The sequence below is a fragment of the Neolamprologus multifasciatus genome, chromosome 6 (genome assembly GCF_963576455.1).
Source record: "Neolamprologus multifasciatus chromosome 6, fNeoMul1.2, whole genome shotgun sequence".
NCBI classification, from domain to species: Eukaryota; Metazoa; Chordata; class Actinopteri; order Cichliformes; family Cichlidae; genus Neolamprologus; species Neolamprologus multifasciatus.
In genome coordinates, this window is record NC_140444.1 from 17977777 (window position 1) to 18001612 (window position 23836).

The 23836-nt window shown below is 40.2% G+C and overlaps 2 protein-coding genes across 31 annotated transcripts in view; one reads left to right on the forward strand and one right to left on the reverse strand.

The window, feature by feature from the left end:
- The window catches only part of kdm4c (lysine (K)-specific demethylase 4C), a 40800-nt gene extending 19237 nt beyond the window's left edge, over nucleotides 1-21563 (forward strand). For 2 of the 5 annotated variants that reach the window (XM_085163736.1, XM_085163737.1), the window contains exons 18-22: nucleotides 6703-6897; nucleotides 9378-9548; nucleotides 10371-10490; nucleotides 12331-12423; nucleotides 12569-21563. In XM_085163736.1, coding sequence (XP_085019862.1) covers nucleotides 6703-6897; nucleotides 9378-9548; nucleotides 10371-10490; nucleotides 12331-12423; nucleotides 12569-12736 — 747 coding nt within the window. In that variant the 3' untranslated portion in view covers nucleotides 12737-21563. Of the gene's footprint in view, nucleotides 1-104; nucleotides 1832-6702; nucleotides 6898-9377; nucleotides 9549-10370; nucleotides 10491-12330; nucleotides 12424-12568 lie in introns of those variants that run through there. The other 3 variants (XM_085163738.1, XM_085163739.1, XR_014874677.1) reach the window with 3 other exon arrangements.
- ptprdb (protein tyrosine phosphatase receptor type Db) overlaps nucleotides 20388-23836 on the reverse strand; it is a 176012-nt gene continuing 172563 nt past the window's right edge. For all 26 annotated transcript variants that reach the window (XM_085163726.1, XM_085163724.1, XM_085163721.1 and 23 more), the window contains one exon: nucleotides 20388-23809. In XM_085163726.1, coding sequence (XP_085019852.1) covers nucleotides 23741-23809 — 69 coding nt within the window. In that variant the 3' untranslated portion in view covers nucleotides 20388-23740. The remainder of the gene's footprint in view (nucleotides 23810-23836) is intronic.

A 23836-nucleotide genomic window follows, 5' to 3' on the forward strand; every position in this document is an offset into this window, starting at 1 on the left:
TTTCGGCCATGCAGGCCTAGAAACGCGTCGGTGACCCCCTGCTAACCACCAGTCACTTGAGAAAGGTGTGTTTTCTATACCTGGCTGGTGAGTGGTTGCTGGAGGTTGCAGTCAGGGCAAACGCTAGTGACCAGAGCAAGCCCAAGGACGTTTTGGTGCAGCATACTTTACAACCAGTTTCACCTTGAGACAGCCAGCAATCACTTGCTAACCAATTGGGGAATGTACCCTTTTTCCCCGGTGACCAGAGGTTGAGAGAGGGTCACTGACCAGTCTAATGTGACTGAGGCTTTACTTTCACTGTTAAGAGAAAACCTGTTGGCCCAATGATCTAGCCTCAAAGTATAACGTTGGCAGTTAAATTCCAGATAAAGTCCTTTGGCTCTTATCATCTGCCCTTTCTTTCCAAATTAAAGAAATGGTAAGAAGACTTTTCAGTGTAACACAATGATATCCAGTTTGAGTTTAGTTATCAGTCCCTCAGAAAACGACATCTGAGTGAATAGACTTCAGTTATAACTAAAATGTCATACTTCACCACAGGGAAACCAGCATATTTAGGTTTATACATGACTGCTTACCCAAAAATAGTTCAAGGAATATTGCTGCACTGACACTGAATGGGATGCTAACTCTGTGGACACAGTGACATTACCCATAGGGTATTTACAGGGATATGGTTCATATCTTCTCACACCACATTGAAATTAAGCTCATTTGGATATGAAAGCACAAACCACAAAGTCAGTTTCCATATCCACGGGCTGAAATCTGAACAAAATGAAAATTATAGTCCAGACGGGAAGAGGCAGGGTGCTCATAAAAGCCTCTGACATGACCTGTGTGATGGCCAAAATGTAAGTATAGGAAAGACCTAAATTCCTTTTAGAGGAAGTGGCACTTCCTTGCTTTAGATGTTAAATGCTTTATCACAGTGCCAATCAATGCTGGATACCTCCCATGGGTCTTTGTAGCTATAAGTCTTAAAGTGGATTATTTGAGAATTTGTTATATGTTAAAGCATTTCCTACTTAACACAATGACACTAAATCTTTAGATTTAGTTTTCAAGTTTTCATTAATTAGCACAGTCACAGAAGTACCCATACTTCATTAGGTGGTAAAACATGAAAAACTGCACAGTATGCATGAATAACCAATATGTCCTTCACATGTACACCAGTAGAAAGTGTGCGCCTGTGATGCAGACTTTCTCTCAAAGTTTCGAGGATGGCGTACAGACTACCTTTCTGTTTTGTCGGCGTTGTCATTTGTAGATTCACTCCCCGAGCCACGTGTTCTGAAGTTCGCATTGGACCCGTTGCCCCTGCAGCAGCTCAGTACATTCATAATTTACTATCATACAACACACGCACACCGATGTGCACACATACACATTTATAATTTACTGTGGGAATGTTCTTAACGCATGGCACCCGAATACACCCTGCAGAAGTCACAGGGGAGAAATTGGCGAGGTTCACACACGCATTAAAACATACAATTATTCTTACATGTTTATATTACTTTGTGATCTAATTGGCATTATTTTATCCCCCCCCCCCGCCAATATATGTACATAAGTGCTCATTTGCAAAAATACGAACACAGATTTTGCACACAGTGCATGCCAGCTAGAATCTTGTTATGCTGGCCTCAATAAGTGGACTAGACAGTCGGGCCAGTTCATCTGTGCAGTGCTGTCCATAATGTAGGAGGTATGGGAAAAGGCTTTACGAAATGTAGGCCAAGTTAGTCACCGAGAAAAGCACTGACTGCTTCTCCCTCAGCTCAGGAACAGAAAGGACAAGAAACTTCATTATTAGGGAGGGGGGGGGGGGGGGGGGAGGATAAACTTAGGATTTTCTTCCCGTTTTAAAACCAGCATTTATATTGCCTTTTGGTTTTCTTCACAAGAGGAAAAGAGGGTAGTCTCTAACTATACACAATACCTACTGATCCCCAACTGATACCTGCATTAAGAGGGCTAAGCTGATAATTGTAAAGACGAAGCCAGCCCTGCTGTAGAGGTTAAATTTAATTAATGCTGAGCCAACTAATTAGATCAGTTATTGATTTGTTCAAATAAATGAACAAAGGGCAGTGGCTTAGCTGATAAGGACAGAGACTTTAAGAAAGGTTCGTACTTGGGCAGCGTCACCTTCTTATTTACCTCTCAGATGCCTTGCTCTTGTTTCTGGGCATCATCACATCCTATTATATAGAAATATACACGGGGGAATTAAACTGTCATAAGGTGCTTTTGATATTGTATTTTCTTAATATTTCAACACGTGCTGTTTAAACAATATGTAAACAACAATATTATACACAAGATATAGCAGTGATATGGTAATTTAGAACCTTTTATAGAAATAGATATTAAAAAAACCAGCTAATTCCCACTTAAACTCACTGAGGCACTGGAACGTGTCTGCATATAGACGTATTACATGTCGATATTATAGCATGGATTTCTGGGGAATTAGATTAATGAATAAATTACTTTCAGTAAGATGTGAAACCACGCTGCAAAGACAGAAGCCAGGGCAGGGAAGTGAAGCGAAGAAGAGAGCGTAGATGGGTGTTTTATTAAGAGCAGACTAGAGAAAATGGAGTGAGATGGAAGGCATGCAAAAGGGGTGAAAGAGGAAGAGGGAGCGAGTGGGGTTATAATGGGAGGCATGTCGTCATATTTTCCCTTTCGTTGGAGAGGACAGACAAGAGAGATGCCACAGTAGAGGGAACTGACTTGATGGGCTGTTTAGTGCAGAAACCCGAGAGATAGTCTTTTACAAAATTTCGCTTCAAGTGTGTTTGTGCATGGATGCATGGCAGTATTTGTGTGTAGGATGTGTATGTGTATTATGCTCGCCAGTGTGCAGTTGTGTACTCTTCACAGAGCTTAAACGAGGAAAGAAAATACCACAACATACAGATTGAAGCACTTTTTATTTGTGGAAAGCGTAAATGATGTCATCTGATTGGCTTAAGTTGAGAGTTTCTTTGTATTGCAGCAGTCCAATAACATGTTTCTGTTGACTATTAAACTGGGGTCTCTCATTTTATTTTCTGCTATCAATGACTTGTTTACACTACCGTATCCAATAACAGCAGATTTCACAGATATAATTTTTTTGGAGCACATATTGGCTTTAAATTATGTTAGAGGTTCACGGCACAGCTGAGCGGTGATTCACTTAGCGGTCTATTGTCACTAATTTGCTGTTTTTCCTAGCCAACCTTTAAAGTCTGGAGTGGAAATGCAAATGTTAAATTACTTTATTTTTTAAAATTTTTTAATTTATTTTACGCCAGACATAGGTGTTTTAGTGAATAAGGTCAGGTTTCCTCCACAGCAATAAAGGCAGTCACTGGGAGTAGGTGTATTGTGCAGTAGTTTGCATTTGAAATTTAAAAAGGAGAACATCCGACTGAAGGGCTTCCATTTACAGTGTGAATTTTTATTTATTTATTACTCTTGGGGTAAAATGATTTTCCCTTTGTGTAAATAATATCTTCAGTCTGCCCTTTTTGTATATACAGAGCAAATCAGCCACTCTAAGTGTGTGTAGGATGTTGCTGTCCATCACAACTTCCTCCTTTCATCTCTGGAAGCACAGTATTTCATGTTTTCTATCAGTGTCTTTTGATTTTCTATATAAAAAAACAACAACAAATGTACTAATTAACCAAAAAGTTTGATCAGTGTTCATCGTTCATCAAACTGATGTCAGCAGTGCCAAGATCCAAAAGTGGTGTCGTGGAGATATCCGATATGACGGTCCAGTATCAGTCAGCAGCTGCTGTTGGAAACTACTGTTATATACATAATATGTTACTTGTCCTGGGTACTGATCAAGAAATCTTTGTTAATATAAAGCAACACAAAGCTGTTTTGGTCTTTTCATTCATTTCTTCAAAGTAACTTTGGTCAGGATAGTGATAAAGCAACAGGAAGATGGAGTAAGTCTGGTGCCAGAATGCGACTGACTGGCTGTTACATCCAGTCTGTCATGGATAATACAGCATTTTACTGATACACTGGTGAAAATCGCAAATCTATTGCTGTCTGTTGCAAATCTGTCCCTGTCTACATATACAGAAATGAACTATTTAAATTCAGAGTCCAGCTAGAACATCAGTTTTGACACTGTTTCAGTAATTCTTTCACAAATAGTGACATCAATTTGCAAAATGATATAAAGATACTCAGTGGCATTGCTTTTATATTAGAATATAACTAGAAAATAAATCAGCTGGCAACCAGTTGAGTTGAGTCCCCATCTGCAATTATAAATTAGATGGTAGTTTTTTGGAATCCTTTGCTAATCTGTCTGAGTGATTGCAGTCAGTCTGAGCTGTACTGGGATTGTTGCCTGCCACAATGTGACCTGTGCAATTACAGTGGGGCAAAAAAGTATTTAGTCAGCCACCGATTGTGCAAGTTCCCCCACTTAAAATGATGACAGAGGTCAGTAATTTGCACCAGAGGTACACTTCAACTGTGAGAGACAGAATGTGAAAAAAAAATCCATGAATTCACATGGTAGGATTTGTAAAGAATTTATTCGTAAATCAGGGTGGAAAATAAGTATTTGGTCAATAACAAAAATACAACTCAATACTTTCTAACATAACCTTTGTTGGCAATAACAGAGGTCAAACGTTTACTATAGGTCTTTACCAGGTTTGCACACACAGTAGCTGGTATTTTGGCCCATTCCTCCATGCAGATCTTCTCAAGAGCAGTGATGTTTTGGGGCTGTCGCCGAGCAACATGGACTTTCAACTCCCGCCACAGATTTTCTATGGGGTTGAGGTCTGGAGACTGGCTAGGCCACTCCAGGACTTTCAAATGCTTCTTACGGAGCCACTCCTTTGTTGCCCGGGCGGTGTGTTTTGGATCATTGTCATGTTGGAAGACCCAGCCTCGTTTCATCTTCAAAGTTCTCACTGATGGAAGGAGGTTTTGGCTCAAAATCTCACGATACTTGGCCCCATTCATTCTGTCCTTAACACGGATCAGTCGTCCTGTCCCCTTGGCAGAAAAACAGCCCCATAGCATGATGTTTCCACCCCCATGCTTCACAGTAGGTATGGTGTTCTTGGGATGCAACTCAGTATTCTTCTTCCTCCAAACACGACGAGTTGAGTTTATACCAAAAAGTTCTACTTTGGTTTCATCTGACCACATGACATTCTCCCAATCCTCTGCTGTATCATCCATGTGCTCTCTGGCAAACTTCAGACGGGCCTGGACATGCACTGACTTCAGCAGCGGAACACGTCTGGCACTGCGGGATTTGATTCCCTGCCGTTGTAGTGTGTTACTGATGGTGACCTTTGTTACTTTGGTCCCAGCTCTCTGCAGGTCATTCACCAGGTCCCCCCATGTGGTTCTGGGATCTTTGCTCACCGTTCTCATGATCATTTTGACCCCACGGGATGAGATCTTGCGTGGAGCCCCAGATCGAGGGAGATTATCAGTGGTCTTGTATGTCTTCCATTTTCTGATGATTGCTCCCACAGTTGATTTTTTCACACCAAGCTGCTTGCCTATTGTAGATTCACTCTTCCCAGTCTGGTGCAGGTCTACAATTCTTTTCCTGGTGTCCTTCGAAAGCTCTTTGGTCTTGGCCATGGCGGAGTTTGGAGTCTGACTGGTTGAGGCTGTGGACAGGTGTCTTTTATACAGATGATGAGGTCAAACAGGTGCCATTCATACAGGTAACGAGTGGGGGACAGAAAAGCTTCTTACAGAAGACGTTACAGGTCTGTGAGAGCCAGGGATTTTCCTTGTTTGAGGTGACCAAATACTTATTTTCCACCCTGATTTACGAATAAATTCTTTACAAATCCTACCATGTGAATTCATGGATTTTTTTTTTCACATTCTGTCTCTCACAGTTGAAGTGTACCTCTGGTGCAAATTACTGACCTCTGTCATCATTTTAAGTGGGGGAACTTGCACAATCGGTGGCTGACTAAATACTTTTTTGCCCCACTGTATCTTGTGTTGTCCACAAGTTGAGGGTGTTGCATCCTTGACCTCTGGGCAACAAGTTTTTCACAACATGTACTTGCAATCAGTTTCCAACAGCAAAAAAATTCAGTGCAATCACTGCTCAACCACCAAGTTTTCTTGGTCACGATGAGCTTGGTCATCCTATTCATACTTTAGTGTTATTAAACTGTTAGCAACATGCTTTTAAAAAGACCATATATTCTAAAAGCCAAGAGTGGCGGCCCAGCTGTTGTTTTTATGTGTCTTTAGAACGCAAGCCATAACAATATAGAGGACAAATACTCCTGTTGTAACGATAAGGCTAGAGATTATTCGTTGTGTATATGTGACATCGTTTTGGATAATTTCCAGTAAGGCTTGAAAACATTTTGGTAAAGACGTACTTAAAGAACATGCTTATTGTTTACATAAAAATGTTTTTTGAAGAACACTTTGACAGCATTTTAAATCTAGTTATATTAAAACAAAACAAGCTGGATACAGTCTAAAAACACCTTTGGTTTGTCTAAAAGCAGCTGCTGATCGTTCTAGACCACTGGCCATTTTTTGGTTCTTGGCGTCTCTCAATTGTTTTTATAATTCCTTTGCAGTAATAACATTTTCCCAGCTTTTCGTGTGCAACCTAAGTTAATTCAGGCCTGTTGACAGTTTGGTCTGGTCCTTATGTGTTTACAGAAGTGCATCTATTGTCGTAAACGCTGTGCGGGAAAGCGGCACTCAGGGGCTTGTATCCAGTGCTCATGTGGCCGGTGTCCCACCTCCTTTCATGTGACCTGTGCCCATGCTGCCGGTGTTATCATGGAGCCCGATGATTGGCCGTATGTTGTGTCAATCACCTGCCATAGACACCAGTCGCGGAGTTCGTCAGCTGTAAGTTATAGGACAGGTGTTTGCTACAGCTGATCTGAACAAGTGCCCGGAATAAATAGACATATTATTGTTTTTGACACGCTTGAAATAACTGACTCAATTATAAGCACTTAATAATTTGTGTTAATGCAATTAAGATAGTGGCACAAATGACTACTCGCCAGATAATTGAAAACAGCTTGTTAAAGGGGCCCCTTTATGTTATGCCTTTGTCTCTGTTTTACCTGTTGCAAATACTACAGCTGAACTGCCTGAATCACCTTGTTTGTAGTCGAGTCTTTCTTCCATGACTTACACAGGGCACTGTGTAACAACACATCGCGTGATGCGTGCACAGTGGCTTGTTTGCACTCAAACAAAGAATGAACAACTACTATTTCCTTGCTAGAGCCTTTTTCTGCCAACTCTAACTCTATATTCTATTAATGAAGCACACCAAATGTTCTGTTGTTGGCTGCGAGAATGAACATAAGCATGTTCATTTACTCTTGGCATAAAAGAAGATGAAGATCCAATGGATTACGTTTATTTCTGATGTGAATGTCTCTGCAACACCAGGAAAATCCTTACACTTTATACTGTGTTAGCGTGGGATCGGCGGCAGTCTCCTCCTTCTCTAATGTACATGTTCTGTATTTTAATACAAACAAGCTCATAATAAATGATTCAATATTTTGTTTCAGTTGAAACAAATAAAGCGTGAGATGGTAACACAAATGCGACCCATTAGGACTAATGTCCCCACTTTACAAACTGCTGCTCTACACAACATACTCTCATTTGACCCCAAATAAAATTGAACTTGTGGAATTCCCCCAAAATTGGGATGCTGTTTGAAATGTAAATAAAAACAGAATGAAGTGATTAAAAAAAACTCAAAAGTTTATATTTCGTTCACAATAGAATAAAGAAAACATAGGAAATGTTCAAACTTAAGACAGTAATATTTCATGAAAAATAGCAGCTCATTTTGAATTTGAGAGCAGCAGCACTTTAAACAATATCTTAAAACTGGGGCAAGGGGCAACAAAAGGTTGGAAAAGTAAAAGGTGCTGAAAAGAAGGAGCTGGATGAACAATTTGCAACTAATTACGTTAATTGGGAGCTGGTTAGCCGCATGATGGGGAATAAAAAGAGCATTGTTCCACAAATTATAGACATCGTTTTTAGCAATTTCAGAATAATCCTCTATAGTTCATAATACCAAAATATTTAGAGAATCTGGAGAAATCTCTGTGGACAATGGACAGGGCTGAAAAATCAGATTATGTTGGGATGCCGCTGATGTTTGGTCCCTCAGATGGCACTTCATTTAAAACAGAAATGTTTCTGTGATGGAAACACTGCTGTGAGAAATCATTATCTGTGAACACAGTCATTGGGCCATCTATAAATGCACGCTAAAGCTCTATCATGCAAGAAGAAGCCGTATGTGAAAATGAGCCACATGACATTTGGTAAATCATTCTGGTTATAGTCACATTTTAAACGGCGTTCCAGCAGCATTTTTTGTTTTTTGGGGGGAATTGCAGTAGTAAATGTAGTTTGACGTTAAGTATTTACTGCAGTTACTTGTAGGTTCAAGTTCAGCTCGTTGCTTTGTTCACTTGCATCATCTATAATAATGCTGGTAACTGAATTAAACGTATAACCTGAAACATTGTCCATGACCATGCGGTTAGTAGTGCAACATTATGCTAGAAAAGGAGGAGAAAAGTGTGCAGTAAGTCTGTTTTGGTTTTTGTTTTTTGTTTTTTTTGTTGTTTTTTTTTGGGGGGGGGGGGGTTTGTTTGTTTGTTTTTTAGTTTTGGGGATTTTTTTATTTTTATGGATAAACCAGCTCACGACACAACAGATCATTATTATTGAGTTCAGTTATTTATCAGTTATTCTACTGGAACAGCCGTACCGAGTTAACTGCTCGTTTAGAAGACTATTGCTGTTTTAGAAAGTTCCCGCTTTAAGTGAGTGCAGCATACATTTGCACTGTGCCACAGTGGTGTGAGTGAATGCCAGTATCTAAAATGTCAAGGATGCAATTTCACAAATGAGTTCTTTGTGCTGGTACTGAAGAAAAGTTTTCTTTGGGGTCTTGTTAGAGCTGATGCCCAACTTACACTTAAACTCACACTAATTTAAGGTTTGTCTTCACTATGCTGCAACTAACTTGCATGGTGCAATTTCTTCCCTTCTAAATGCAAAGATAACAACCATACTCTGTTCGTACTGAGCTTAATTAAAAGTAAAAGTTGTACCTCGGTACTAGAAGCTGTCAAGATGACTTAAGAGACAGATCTATAAACCTGATTGTATTAAAAGCAGAGATTTGGGTATCAGAGCCTTTTATAATGCAAATAAATCTAACAGAACATTTCAGTTGTCACTAATTATATAACATTGCTGTACCCCAGTGGAATTTAGTTTGACTTTACTCTGTATTGCCATACATTAGTCTAATTGCTACTCTCTGTCTACACTAGAAGCAGCAAGCAAACCAAGCTTCTATCTCACTTGGCCAGACGGTGATCTCCAAACACAAGAACCTGCGCTACTACAGCTCCAAGGTCACGCAGATCACCTCCCAGTTGTTCTACGAGGTCATGTTTGATGATGGCTCTTTCTCTAATGACACGTACCCCGAGGACATAGTGGTGAGGATATGTTTAATTAGACGCACACTCAAGAGGTCACAGCGTAGTTGTATAAGGTCAAACCAGTTGTTTAAATCCCCCTCGTTAGAAAGGAACTTCTTTTTCTCCTTTGAAAATATGCTCTAGTGTTTCTCATTGTAAATCTTTCAGCGGGTTTCTGAAAGGGCCTTTCAGAGAAAAATACAATATCACACACCAGGGGTTTCCATGGGAGTATGGAAACTGACAGCTAAACGTGTGTTTCTATATTTAAGAGCACATTAAAGTTAAGAGCATTCAGTCCTGAGCCTCAGCTAGCTACCAAAGAAATTGTATATTATTACACCAAAATAACTAAAATTCCATTTGAATGTGTATGTTTTGAAGCCTTGTGCTTGTTTTGTTAAAAAGCTATGTACACCTTAAAGCTTGTTGATTGTCTAGTGTTGAAGCCCCTTACATAGAAGACAAGAAAACAAGCTTCTCGGGGATATTCAGTGTGTCACGGTAGCACAAAGCATTCACGAGGTCTTGCTGTCTGAACACTGAAACAAAACCATGTGCTCTTTACATTACCATAATGTCTCAACCATTTTGGGCTGAGAAGTTTTGTATGCAGCTTTGAGTTTAGATCTCAACAGCACTCGACTGTCAAATTTTCGACTATAGCAAAAGCTGTTGTCAGTCCACTTGAGTTTTTTCTAGCAGGTAAATATATCAAAGGGAATTACTCTCTTTAGCAGTTATCCTGACACCCACTTTGAATGACTTCTTCTGTCTTTTTGAAATCGTTTTGAAACACTCAGGCACTTACAGACCATCTACTACTCTCTTGTATTTCAGAGCAGAGATTGTGTGAACCTGGGTGCTCCTGAAGTGGGGGAAGCTGTTCAAGTAAAATGGCCTGATGGGCTGTTCTACAGTGCCAAATACCTGGGATCCAACGTCTCCTACATGTACCAGGTACCTGAACATGCGATCCATCTGTAAACTACTCAGTCACGACAGCAGTGAGTGAGCATGGGAGAGAAAAACAAATGGGCACGTTGTGCTGAATAAATGGTAAATGGTAAATGGCCTGTATTTGTATAGCGCCTCCCAGGATTAGACACAACCCTACCCTCCAGTACATCGGCAGCACTAGTTTGACCTGACGTGGCTCTACAGTCTTTTCTCAGGCATAGACTTTTAGGCATAGTTGTAGGTCAAAGCGGCATAGCAGTAAATTTGTTGAACTCCCTCAACGCTGACGTTGTCAATGTCCCCTGGTCTACGTGTGGGCAGAAAAGCGAGGGGGATTGAGGGAAGCGCTGAAGTCACGATGACTCAAGAGGAGATTGAAGATGACGGGAGGGTAAAAGACAGACGTAGGAAGCAAAAGCTGTTTGGACATAGAGATAGAAAATGGGGAGAGGGGGATAAAAACGGAGAGTGAGCAAATGAAAAGTGGAGGAGGAAGAGAAGGAGGTGACAATCTGCATTATTCAAACTCACTGAAATATTAACTAAGCTAAGACTCATGCAGCTTCCATTTAAGCTTTATTTAGGCGAGCTGGGCGTTAACCATTACTTATGCACAAATGCACCTGTGACGCAAAGACGGTTTAATATAGGTCAGATTAAGATGGAAAAAAATGGCTGGACAAGAACTTTCCATTGTCAAGGTGTATTTTAGAGATGAAGCCCCTGCTTTTTTCCAAGAACTCCAGCATTAATGTTTAAAGAGCAGAGGTAACATGAATGCACACTTGTGCATTCTGGCAAAAATGTTGTTAAAGTGAGGGGAAAGAAATTCTTTGTGGCCTCTTATAGTCTGTAATAATGGTAGCCTGGAAAAACACCCAGAAAAAAGCCCGTGTTATATAAATGCCTGTGTAGGTTCTCAGCTATCCAGGTCATGGTACTCTAGGGAGCTTGGATAGAAAGCGACTGGAATCCCGCTGTGAATGACCATCATTGAGCAGAGGGGGTGGCTTATGACACCACATTCAATTTTAAATTCAATTTCATTTATATAGCACCAGTTGCCCGAGGGTGCTTTTTATTGTAAGGTAAAGACCTACAATAATACAAAGAAAAGAGAAAATCTCAAAAATCATATGACTCCCTTTGAGCTAGCGCTTTGTTGACAGTGGGAAGGAAAACCTCCTTTTAACAGGAACAAAATTCCAGCAGAAACAGCCTCTCTGAGATGCGGCCATCTGCCGCAACCAAAAGCCACTAGCACCTGCTCTCTTTTGGATTTTCTATTAGGTGTTTTCAGTACCTGCTTGGCCAGAGTTCCAACTGAGCTGAGCTGGAATCCAAACTCGGACTCCTTCACAAGAATCAAAACTGCCATTTTTGAAGCTTGGCAATGAGGGAAATGCTATTTTGACACCTGGGCTCATGTGACAAGGCGTATGATTAATAGTAGGGTTTAAATACCGGGGAGACTCCAGCATTTGTTTTTAGATCTGAAGAAGTCTCTTGGATGAGAGGTGTAATGTCTTCAAGAAACTTTAAGAAGCCCAGTTGCCTTCTTTCCCAGCTCCTTAGACTGTTCTGTATTATTAATGCAACAAACCTACAGATACCACCATGTGTAACTGCTGTATCAAAGATGATTAAGTAAAAAATATTTAGAAGACAGTTAAATGTAAATAGGAGTTTTCTTTGGCTTTTTTTTAAGCGAAAATGTGCAGTAAATTTGGTGGTAAGATTTTGAGTGTGCATGTGCATGGATAGTATCTAAACTGTATAAATGCAACACATTTATTTAAAACCTCTCGGATAGCTGCTGATTGGTTTCACCTTATCTCAGGTGGAGTTTGAAGACGGCTCTCAGGTGCTGGCCAAAAGAGAAGATGTCTACACCTTAGACGAAGACCTCCCCAAAAAGGTGAAGCGCAGACTTGTAAGTATTAGATTTACAAGATTTACACATAAACTTTAAAAACATAAGTTTCAAACTTCATTGGCATAAACAAACAGAATATTCTCATGCCATGTGGAACATTTTGCTATTACTCATTGGTGCTTTCTGATGTCTTGTTTTCTAGTCAACGGCCTCGAGCATGCGTTTCCAGGATGCTTTCTTCACCACGCAGGGGGAGAGGAAACGACAGAGAACGCCAAATTCACGCTTCCAGAAAGACTATGTGGCCCTGCCAGGCCTCCGTACAACTGCCAAAAGCACATGGGAGCAACGCAGCCACAAAGGGAAATGAAGTCATGGAGAAGCATCAATGACAAATGAATGCACTGAGTTAACAGTGGATGTAGAGGGGAGCTTGTTTGTGTATGTGTGTGTGTGTGTGTGTGTGTGTGAGTGAGCTTGTAATTTTTGGGGATTTGGGGATTGCTATTTACATCTTAACTCTTGCCCACACAAGTTTCCTGTGAAAAGTTCTGAGGAAATGATGTAAAAGGGGGGTTGAATGAGGTGATGTGGATTAGGTGGATGTTGACTTGCGTGTGCTTCTACATTTTACATCAGTGACTGGATGGTGTAACAGGCAGGGGAGGAATTTTGATTGGACTCTTACAGAATGGGTTAACAGAGGGCATTGTTGCCTCAGTTGCCTAATGCTCTCACAACCGTCAGGGAAATTAATTGTGACTTATAATGGTCACATCACCCTTTTTTGGAATAACATTTTTTGCTTTGTACATGAAAACTTCAAAAAGCGATTTTTCTAATTAGTGTGCATACGGTAGCCTTTTGGGTGATCTTTTAAGTTTTGATTTTCAATGTTTATGTTCTTTGCCTGTAGTATTTTCCTCATGTCTTACTGCATGTTCAGCATCGTCTCTTAACTGCTTCTGCCGGGCCGAGTCCAATTACGCAAGAATGGCTTCCTCTCTGCCCATTTTTAAAAAAAGAAAAATCCCTTACAGATAAAAAATAAATAAATAAATATGTGAATTGTGTAATTTCAAGTTTAAAAGCATTAAGAAAAATGACCACGTGCTCATAACTTACTGTGGGGAAAAACAGACAGGAAGCCATAGCTTTGTGTTGGACTTTTCGTCCAATTAACGTGAAATGCTACTGTTGCCCTCTTGAATGAAACACATTGTTGAAATTATTTAAAATTTGTATTTATTTTTGGCTTGCTATAGTTAAGCTATTGCTAACTGCTGTAAGGAAAACAATAAAACATTACATATGTTTTTCTATTCAGTTTTCAGTTATTTTAACACCAAAAGAAATGATAGGAGCCACTGAAAAGCTTTTCAAAGCTATTATGAACACAAATACTGAAACAATACCTGGGTATTTAATAGTATATGCATTAGAGTATACAATGTAAGGTTTTAAAACTAGTGATAGATTACGGGTTTGTGGGCATTGCCTCTAGGTACTGACATCAAATCATCTACAGTTGGGGAAAAATAAAAAGCCCACCCCATGATTCATGTGTGTAGAAGCACCTTTAGCAACAATAACCTGCAGCAGTTGTTTCCTGTATCACTTTATCAGTTTCTCACATTGTTGTTGAGGAATTCTGGTCCACTCTTCTTTACAATGTTGCTTCACTTCATTGAGGTTTGTGTGCATTTGTCTATGACAGCTCTGTTAAGGTTCCACCACAGCATTTCAGTTGGGCTGAGCTCTGGACTTTGACTGCGTCACTGCAACACCTTGATTCTTTTCTTACAACTCTGTTGTAGATTTGCCGCTGTGCTTGGCATCCTCCCCTATTGCATGACCCACTTCTGGCCAGACTATCAGACAGCTGGCCTCACATTTGATTCTAGAATACTTTGGTATACAGAGAAATTTATGGTTAATTCGGAGACTGCAGGGTGCCCAGGTCGTGTGACTGCAAAACAAGCCAGATGCAACTTTGCAAACATAAGCTGTGCTGCCGTGTTCTTCTTAAAGAGAAGAAGCTTTGTCCTGGCATCCCTTCCAAACAAGCCATACTTCTTTAATCTTTTATACTGCTAACTGAGGGCTGTACACTCTGAGATGTACTTCTGGTGGTTTTTGCATTTTTTTCTGAGCATTGCACAGTCTGACCTTGGGAATTATTCCCAGGAAGACTGGTGAGTGCCTCGAATGTTTTCCATTTGGAAATAATCTTTTTCCTAGTAGAATGAACATCTTGAAATTGTTTGGAAATGGCATTATAACCTGTCCCAGACTGATCCGCAAACTTCTGCTTTGCAGAGGTGCTCACACTTGCTGACAGTTAATTAAGTGCTGCTACTTACCCTTTTAATTCCAGCACATGACTGCAAAGAACCATGTGAAACTTTCTTTTTCACATGACTGCAGAGTAGATGAAAAGAGGCTGATGTCAGGAAGTCATCAATTATTGTCTTCAGTAATATCACTGAATTTATTTCAAACCATTATTTTTGTCATGCTCTCACCTCTTGGCACAGTGGTTTAAATTTGTTATGCTTTCAAAGATATAACAGTAAATTATGTTTAAATATTAACATTTTCTGATGTGTTCAGGTTTTCATAAATGCTTTTAGAAACCAAAGCTTCAAGGGCAAGTCAGAAGTACCGGTTATATATTTTTAATCTGGGATACTCTGAACTATGGGGTCAGCCCTTGCAGGTACATACTGTATAAGAGCGCCTCACGCTGAACGATAAGGAGCAGAGTGTTCCCAGCAGCTTGGCAGAGCAAACGGGAAGTGAAATCCAGGCGGTATCTTAACTGGCTTCAAAAAGCTTTGTACTCCCATGGAAACCACGTCACAGCCAGCTTCAGATGGCTCTTTGTGATACTGAAGCCAAAGCAAGAAGACAAGTCAGCTTTGATGAAAAATGCCTAAAAAGAGAGAGCTAAACATCCTTTTAACACCGTTCTTTTGTGCGGCCATAATACCCAATCACGCTACCCCTGCTGTTCTTTCAAGTCCTTTAGGACTTTTTTTCTAAACCTTTGACAAAAACATACCCGAGCAGGCCTTTTAGCTGCTGGTAAATATTCAAAGTTATGCACTGGGTGCTGTGCTATTGAAAAGGTTTACTCCTTTTACCAGGGTAGACTTTGTTAGGAGTCTAATGTTTTGGCCAGCTATATTAGAATTTTTGGATCCTTCTTGAGAATAAAGAGGAAAAGTTAAACTGAAGGTTTGAACAGAGAATTCAAATCTAATTGAAGATACATTTCTTATTTGCATAGTTTGAGTTGTAAGCCAGTTATTGTTGTCGTTGTCACTATAAAGCTTTAAAAAAATTAGTGCATCATATGTCAATCTATCACACTTAATGAGTCAATTATTTATTATTCTAACTAATCTGTCAGAACTCACAGGTCAGCTCAAACTTTAAGCTATAACCACAGCTGGACTGGCCATTGGCCCACCGGGCATTTGGTGAGTTTTCATTTTTATGTTTGTTTGTTTTTGTAACCGTATAAACAATGAAAGGTGGTGGATCAGCCAACAATAAAAGACACAAAGCTGGAGTTATTCTGTGTCTTTGCTGCACAGCTGCCTCTCCTCTCATTCTCTCCCCTCCCTCTCCTGTTGCTACTCCAATCATGAAACTGATCAATGATCAGCTGATCGTCTCTTTTGTCTGTTTATCGCCCACTTTGCGCCAGAAAGAGGAAACCAGCGGATGTCGCGCTAAACAACAGCAGAACGTTTAAGCTTGATCAGCTGTTGTTTGAATGTATTTAATATTACTTTCTAGTATCAGCTGATGTTTGCTGGAGCCACAGCTGTAAAAGCTGCTGGTCATGATATCGGTTTGGATATCTGGTGAGAAGGAAGCATGAAGATGATACACTGTAAACAAATCATACATATATACCAACAAGACAGTGTACATCACTGTCACAACAGCATTTGTTTTCGTTCAAAGGATTTATGGTTTTTTCTATAATACCTGGTGGTCTAGTCAATACCCGGGCCGATTCTTTGTCCCAGTCCAGCCCTGGCTATAACTTATTTAGCAATTTCAGTAACATGCATTAATAAAATTTATGCACTCAGTGCTTTCTCTTTACAATACGTTTCACAGTCAGTCAGAAAGTGCTGAATTACTTTTCCTCTATTATCACACTATCAAGTGTGACAGGATAATGGGCAGGGTTATTTAGGTAAGCCAGACCTCTATTTGCACTTGCTTAACCTCTCACAAAGATGGAAGTTTATTTTAGCTAGACGGCTTGGTTTGAGTATTTCATAAATTGCTGGGATTTTCCCACACAACCGTTTACAGAGAATGGTCAGAGGAAGATGAAAGACAAAATAAATGGCCGTTCTCTTGGTGAAAAATGCCTTGTTGGTGTTAGAGGCCAGAGGAGAATGACCTTTGAGCTCATAGGGAGGCAACAATAACTTAAAATAAATGCCCAAGGTAGGCAGAAGTGCATTTGCAAATGCACAACATGTTTTGGTTACAGCAGCGAAGACCACATGTGGTGCCACTCCTGTCAGCCAAGAACAGGAAACCGACCTACAACTCACACCAGCTCATCAAAGTTGGACAATAGATGATGAAAAGAATATTCCCAGGTCTACAGAGTTTCTGTCTTGAAATTCAGATACTGGGGTCCGAATTTGCACGGGGCAACAAACAACATGAAAGTATGGATCCTTTCTTGTATCTTGTATCCATCCAGTTCAGGCTGGTAGTTGGGGTGTAACGGGATGGGGCATATTTTCTTAGCACACTTGGGCGTTTTGCCTATCAGTTGAACAATGTTTAAACAACACAGAAAAATTAAGGCAGTTCTGAAGGCAAAACCCAGTGCAAAAGAGGCAAAACAGAGAGCACGGGGATAAGTGTAATCATGTAAAAGGCCAAACAAGGGGAAGTGAAATGATAGTTCATAGCAAATGCAAACATTAAAACATTGGTGATTTAGCAAAAGACAGCTCTCAAATGTTCCCTCAGAAAGCCAGACATGAATAAGCATCAGCTTCAGCTCTTTCCACTTATTGCCTGAATCTGTTTTCTAATATGACTTTAACAAGACTAAAAGAATAGCACAAAGTCCCGTGAGGCTGCAGTGCTCATTGCACATCCAAACACATTATTGCTGATAGACTGCTGGATCTAAAGCACGGAGATGAAAAAAAGAGAGAAAAAACAAGAAATAATGTTGCTATTCTGAACATTTTTCCATTAGCTAGCGAGTAAAATGTTTTTGGTATGACCAGAGGGTGGCATGAAAGGCTGTCTGTCTGTACAATGACCATATTAGTACACCAGACTCAGCTCTGCAGTCAGAATAAGTTAAGCTGCTGTAAAATATTGTGATTTAATTACTATATTATTATTATCTTGGTTTTAGAAACGCCTCAACAGTGGCTTATGGCTGATAAGGGCTTCGTGCCATTCACATAATAAAAAACACATTAGTTTAAAGAGGAAATAAGAAAGGAATCATTTCAAAGAAGCAGTTAATTAACCAGCAGTAAATGAAGCTTTCACAACAACCACAGTAACTACCACACCACAGTTGGCCTAGCAAAATATAACATCTCAAAAGGAATCAAATAAATCAAACTTAGAGAAAGAGAATCGTTACAAGAGCTGAGCAAATTACAACACTAGAAGAGATGATCGCCCATGTTTTTGTCTTGGATTAGTATTTTTCATCAGTCACAGGTCGCATAACTCACAGGGAAATTCCCTCCCCCCCCCCCACACACAGACACAGGAATGGGTCTGAATCCAGAGGTGGAATATTGGAGTGAGGGGGTGCTGTCCAGTGGTTATTTCAGTTACTTTTGGCATCAACGAGGCATTTTGGCCCAGAGAACTGCTGCTTGCCAGATATTTTGCCTTTTTCGGCTTTTTTCTTTATGAACCCCAGAGAGATGCTTGTCCAGGAAAATCGTGGGTGGGTAGATCAGCAATTCCTGTAATACTCAAGCCAGGCCATCTGGCACCACTTAAATCACCTTTCTTCCCCATTCTGAAGCATGGTTTGAACTTCAACAGGTGGTCTAAACTATGTCTTCATGCCTAAAGGAACAGATGTATTTACATGTGATTGGCTGATTGTAGATTTTTGTTGGCAAACAGTAGAGCAAGTGTACCTAATAAAGTGGTGTATTAACATGAAATGTAATTGTCTCCACGTAGGATGATATTATTGTTTTGACTGTTGCCAGCGTAAAGATGTTTTGAAGGGAAAAACTATGGAAAATCACGTTTGTTATGAGCTGTAAAGGCACCTTTGTTTGCCCTTTTGTGGAGATTGAGTTGCTATTAGCGTTACAGTTCTCAACAGTTACACAGTGTATTATTAATTTTTTATACAGACATCTCATAAAATCTACACATTATGCATAAATTACTGAAAAGAATGGGACTTAACACTGCATATTCACATTGCTCAAAATAATTAAAGGAACACTTTCAAAGCACATCAGCCTTCAATGGGGAAAAAATCATGCTGGATATCTACACTGATATGGGCTGGGTACATCGTCAGATGGAAATGAAAATGGAGGATCTCCTACCTGACTGAGCTCCTGCAGTCTGAGGTCCAACCTGGCTGGTGGTTGAAAGGAAACATAACATCCCACAGCCACAGGTTTTCTATTGGATTTATGACAGGCGAGAGTGGGGGCTGGTCAGTGGTACCAAGGCACTGACTGTCAGCACCACCATGGGGTCTGTTAATGTGTCTGAGGATTTTATCCCAATACCTAATGCCTAGCCTATAGAGGTCTGTGTGTCCCATGATGAATATGCCTCCCCATCCCATCACATCAATCTATCATGCTGAACATTATTCACAGTCATGTGTCACATGTGCTCAGGGTGAACTTGCTGTAAACAGCACATTCAGGGTGCCAGGCACAGGCCTCACTAGAGGACATCGGATCCTTAGGTCACCCTCATGAACTTCCTATTGCACTGTTGTGTCTGCACTTTCTTGTGTCCGTATTATTTTATTCAGTCTGCTGTTGCACTGTTTTTTGCAATTTTTGCACACTTTATGTAGTCCTGTGTTGATCGTCTGTTATATGTAACACCATGGTCTTGGAGGAACACTGTCTTGTTTCCCTGTGTGAGGTACCACTGATTGAAATGACAATAAAACCACTTGACTTGACTTGAAGTCTGATTGTTTGGTCAAACACATTCCCACTTGTGGCCTGCTGGAGATCTTTGTGTCATTTTTCACTAAAATCACCATCCTGCAGTAGCTACGTAAATCTATAAATAATATCAATCCCTGTTTCAGGTCTCAGCAGTTCTGACTAGATTCTGTATGTAAGTGGTTAATTAAAATTTCCATGTACATAGACACCAACAGGTGTCTGTGAAGGTTCTCAGTCATCCAGGTCATCGTAGTCAAAGGAGCTTGCAAAGAAAAGCGTCTGGACTTCTTTAAGTTGCTTGAAGACGTTTCAACTCTCATCCGAGAAGCTTCTTCAGTTCTGAGGTCAAATGGTGGGGAGTCCCAGATTTAAACCCAGTGGGAGTTTCCCCCCACAGAGGGACAAAAGGACCCCCTGATGATCCTCTAATCACCTGAGCTAAGGTGTGAAACTGGGTGTGGGTCTCAATCAGCCAGGGTTTCGGGTGAGCTCATTGTGAAACCTGGCCCCACCTTATCATGTGATTTCCTGAGGTCAGATGGCCCAGGATGTGAGTGGGCGTTAAGGCGTCTGGGGAGGGAACTCAAAACTGGATTATAGATGGCAGACAGTTGGTGTCGTAAACCACCGCCTCTGTTCAAAGATGGTCGCTCACAATGGACATAGATGGCTTCTTTCACTCCTCTTTCAAACCATCTGTCCTCTCTGTCCAAAATGTGAACATTGGCATCCTCGTAGACACCAACAGATTTGCTGTTTTTGCTGATTTATCACCGATAACCTTCATTTGTATTTGAATTCAAAGTTTGACTCAACATTTAAAAATGACAGCGGTAACAGTCATTTTCACTTGAGTTTATTTGTAACAAATGAAACTTGTGTCGATAAAGAACAGAAATCCATACAGACCTGTTTTTCAGTTTTCACGCACTCCGAGAACCAATGTAAGAAAATAAAAAGCACTTGTTGACTCGGAGCAGAAAACAGAAACAAAAAGGTTTACATGTACAGACCAATTGGAGGTAACTGATCCCAATAACACATCATATTTTCATTTTTTATACAATTTATAAACTCCAGTTTAATCCATCTACATGATACATCAGGGTAAAATAGAACACTTCGTTTTGTGAAACTTCTCTTTTGTGGTACAACAAATCCACAATGTGATGTATTGCACATACTGCTGTGCCATAAAAACTGTGACTTGTGGTGCATCCTTTTATTATATCGTTCTGTATATCTGATAAATCTCTATTCATTCTTTGCCATTATCATTAGTTCATTCATTTACTTTTACGTAGTCATCTATTTATGCATTTCAATTACTCTCTGTGTTTTGTGTTATTTACATATACACAACCGTGTGAGCATTGCAGGGTCCATCTTTGCTGAGTTCAAGTAAGACTCCTTTTTTTGAGGGGGGGAGGCCGGGGCTATCGGAGTTAACAGGATACTAAATATTAGTGCATAGTACAAAGAGAGAAAGTGCAAGTCTTCCCGTAACAGGTGCGACCAAAGGGGCATCTCGAAAGTGGTACCATGCATACAAACAACAACAAGGTTACTTTAAGATGGTGGAAAACTGTCAACAATCCCTCATATGGCCGAGAGTTAATGGGCTTACAAAAAAATGAGTATATACTGTAGGTTCTGTGTCAGCGGAGACATAGCACCTGAACTTCTCTCAGCCTTCGTTTTTGAAAGAAAAGGAAAAATGCGGAACAGCAGAATGAGGAACACAGATGACCTACTCTGACTGATTTTAGGTAAATGGCTTCAGCTGGGATACTTAAGCATACTCTTACGGGCTGATGCTCCTCCTTTCGAACAGACTGACAAAGAGCCATTCAGCTTTTACAGATTTCTATACAGCCGAGCAAGTATGACTTGTTCGAGCCAGCTCAAAGTCTGCACCAAAATTTCATGGCGGGTAAAAGAAAAGTGTCCATAATGACAGTATATCCACAAAGCCTGTGTAAGTGTCCTGCGAGGAAAAGATGGAAAGCTTGACGTAGAACCTTAAAAAAACGATCAGTCTGTCTTGCTAATAACCTACTTTAAAACCACATTTTTTCTGCAGTCGAGTCGCTTGTAACATATGCTTATTTTCTTTTGAATGAAAAGAGATATGATGATGCAGTTGCTGGGTTTAAAATGTGAGTACAACTGTCCAGCCTACACAAACCCTTCCATTCAAAATTTCACAGCCAAAAACAACAAAACAACAACAAGAACAAAAAAAGAACAAAACAAAACAAAAAAAATCCCATAAAATACTTTTTCACATACAGTAACATAACACACACACATTCGGTTCACACAAGCATACATAAAATACACAAAAACCCTTTAAAGTAACTTTATCAAAATAGGCGTGTAATATAAGGCACTAGAAATCTAAAATTAAAATACTTATTAGATGCAGTTTGTAATATGACTTCGATCATTCGTTGCTCGCCGTGACACAAAGAAGGATGACATCATCTACTGGACATGTGACTTGATTTAAAAAAAATCGACTTCCTAAGAGGTCAGAGGTTATTTCTCTAACACTTTTATATGGTGGAGGGAACATCGAGTGTAACATCCTTGTGTCTGGAAAACGATGCACCATCATCAGTATTATCGTCGTCATCATCACCGTCATCATCATCATGGCATATAACTGCAGTTAGTGACTTGACACAAAAATATATAATACATCTACTTATTGCACACTGAATCAGACACAGAGAAAAGTCAACGGTGAGCATTCCAGTAAGAAAATTGTTCTCCTTTTCCCACCCCTTTCCTGCTCGCTCGTCTCGCTTTCTGCTTAGGAAATCTTAATGAAGCTTATTTGGACACCTAATATTTCGTCTGCTCTCTGCGCTTACTAGCTTCAGTCGCGGTCCGCCCAGCTTTCTTTCGGGCTACGCGCAGAACAACGTGGCGGGATTATTCTCGGGACTTTCTGGCAGCAGCAGTGTTAATACTGTACCCCGGCGGGCCCTCGGGAATTGAGAAATTACCGTCTTCGTGTCTTTAAACGTCGCAAGTGAGACAGTAATGAGGCTGAGAGTCCTGTGTGCATGCGAAACGTGTGGGTGGAGAATACAGGAGAGTGACACTCGATTTTTTTTTCATAGAACTGTGAACATTTTCCACACTAGATTTGATTGTACACTTTAAAACAGTACCGTATCACTTCAACAAAAGAAAAAGAAAATGGCTACAGCTCATTGGATTACACAGAAAAAAAATGCAACTTTGCCCATGTATGGTCAACGGTGACAAAATCATAAACCTATGAGAATGGAAAAACAGAACGTGCCATATGGAATATCCAGTTTTTAAAAAACAATATAGTCACATATTTTTTCTAGAAAACTAAATTAATGTTTTACTTTGCAGTATGCATTTTTAGACCTCAGTAAACCTTCCCTTATCTTAAATCGTGAAGCATAAGGTTGAACTGGTGGTGTTTATTACTGTATGGTAGAAATGTCTTCTTTTTCATTCACAGGAAACAAGAGTCTGTTTCCAAAATAAGACAGAAAAAAACAACCCACACTTCTTGTGTCTTTTTTTTTTTTTAAAGTTGCGTGTTCTTGGTCTTTTTAATAATGTGTGCTCTGTGTTTTCAGGCTCCTGTTGGCAATTCTCTGGTGCTTGATATCCCAGTTCTTTCTTGTCCACGAGGTTTCCATAAGATGGATTTGTAGCTTCCTTCTGAACTGTCCTCGAGATAGAAAAATTTAAATTTCCTGTGACAGAAAAAAATGCTGTAGCTGGGTCCCGTATTTAGGTTGGTGATGCTACACTGGTGGTGGAGTTCCGCACCCAAACAACAAAAAACGCAATCTGGGTGCTCGGAAAAGCACTGAAACGAATAAAAAAAAAAAGAGAAAAAAATCTATATTTGATCAAGTATTCTGATTGGAACAGTGGTTGAAGTTGCTGCTTCAGACTGACCAATGGGTATGTTTGGGCTGAGGGTGGCAGGAAAACACCCTTGTCAAGCGGGTTGCTATGGCTCAGTTAGAGGTGCTGTTTCTGGGTACGGATAAGCCGATGGTCCCCCTTCACTCTGCATGCAGTGGCAAAGTCTTCATACCTGCACATCGCAACCTAGTGCATTTATTCTGGCTGTGCATAACATGAGAAAAATGCACTTGGTTGAACGTGCGCATGATCGACAGCCACTGGGTTTATGTTGCATAGTGATCAAAGCTTCCCAGGTACTCCAGACTGGCGCGGTAGCAGAACTGGTACTGGTCCTACAGGGAAGCAGAAGAATTGTGAAG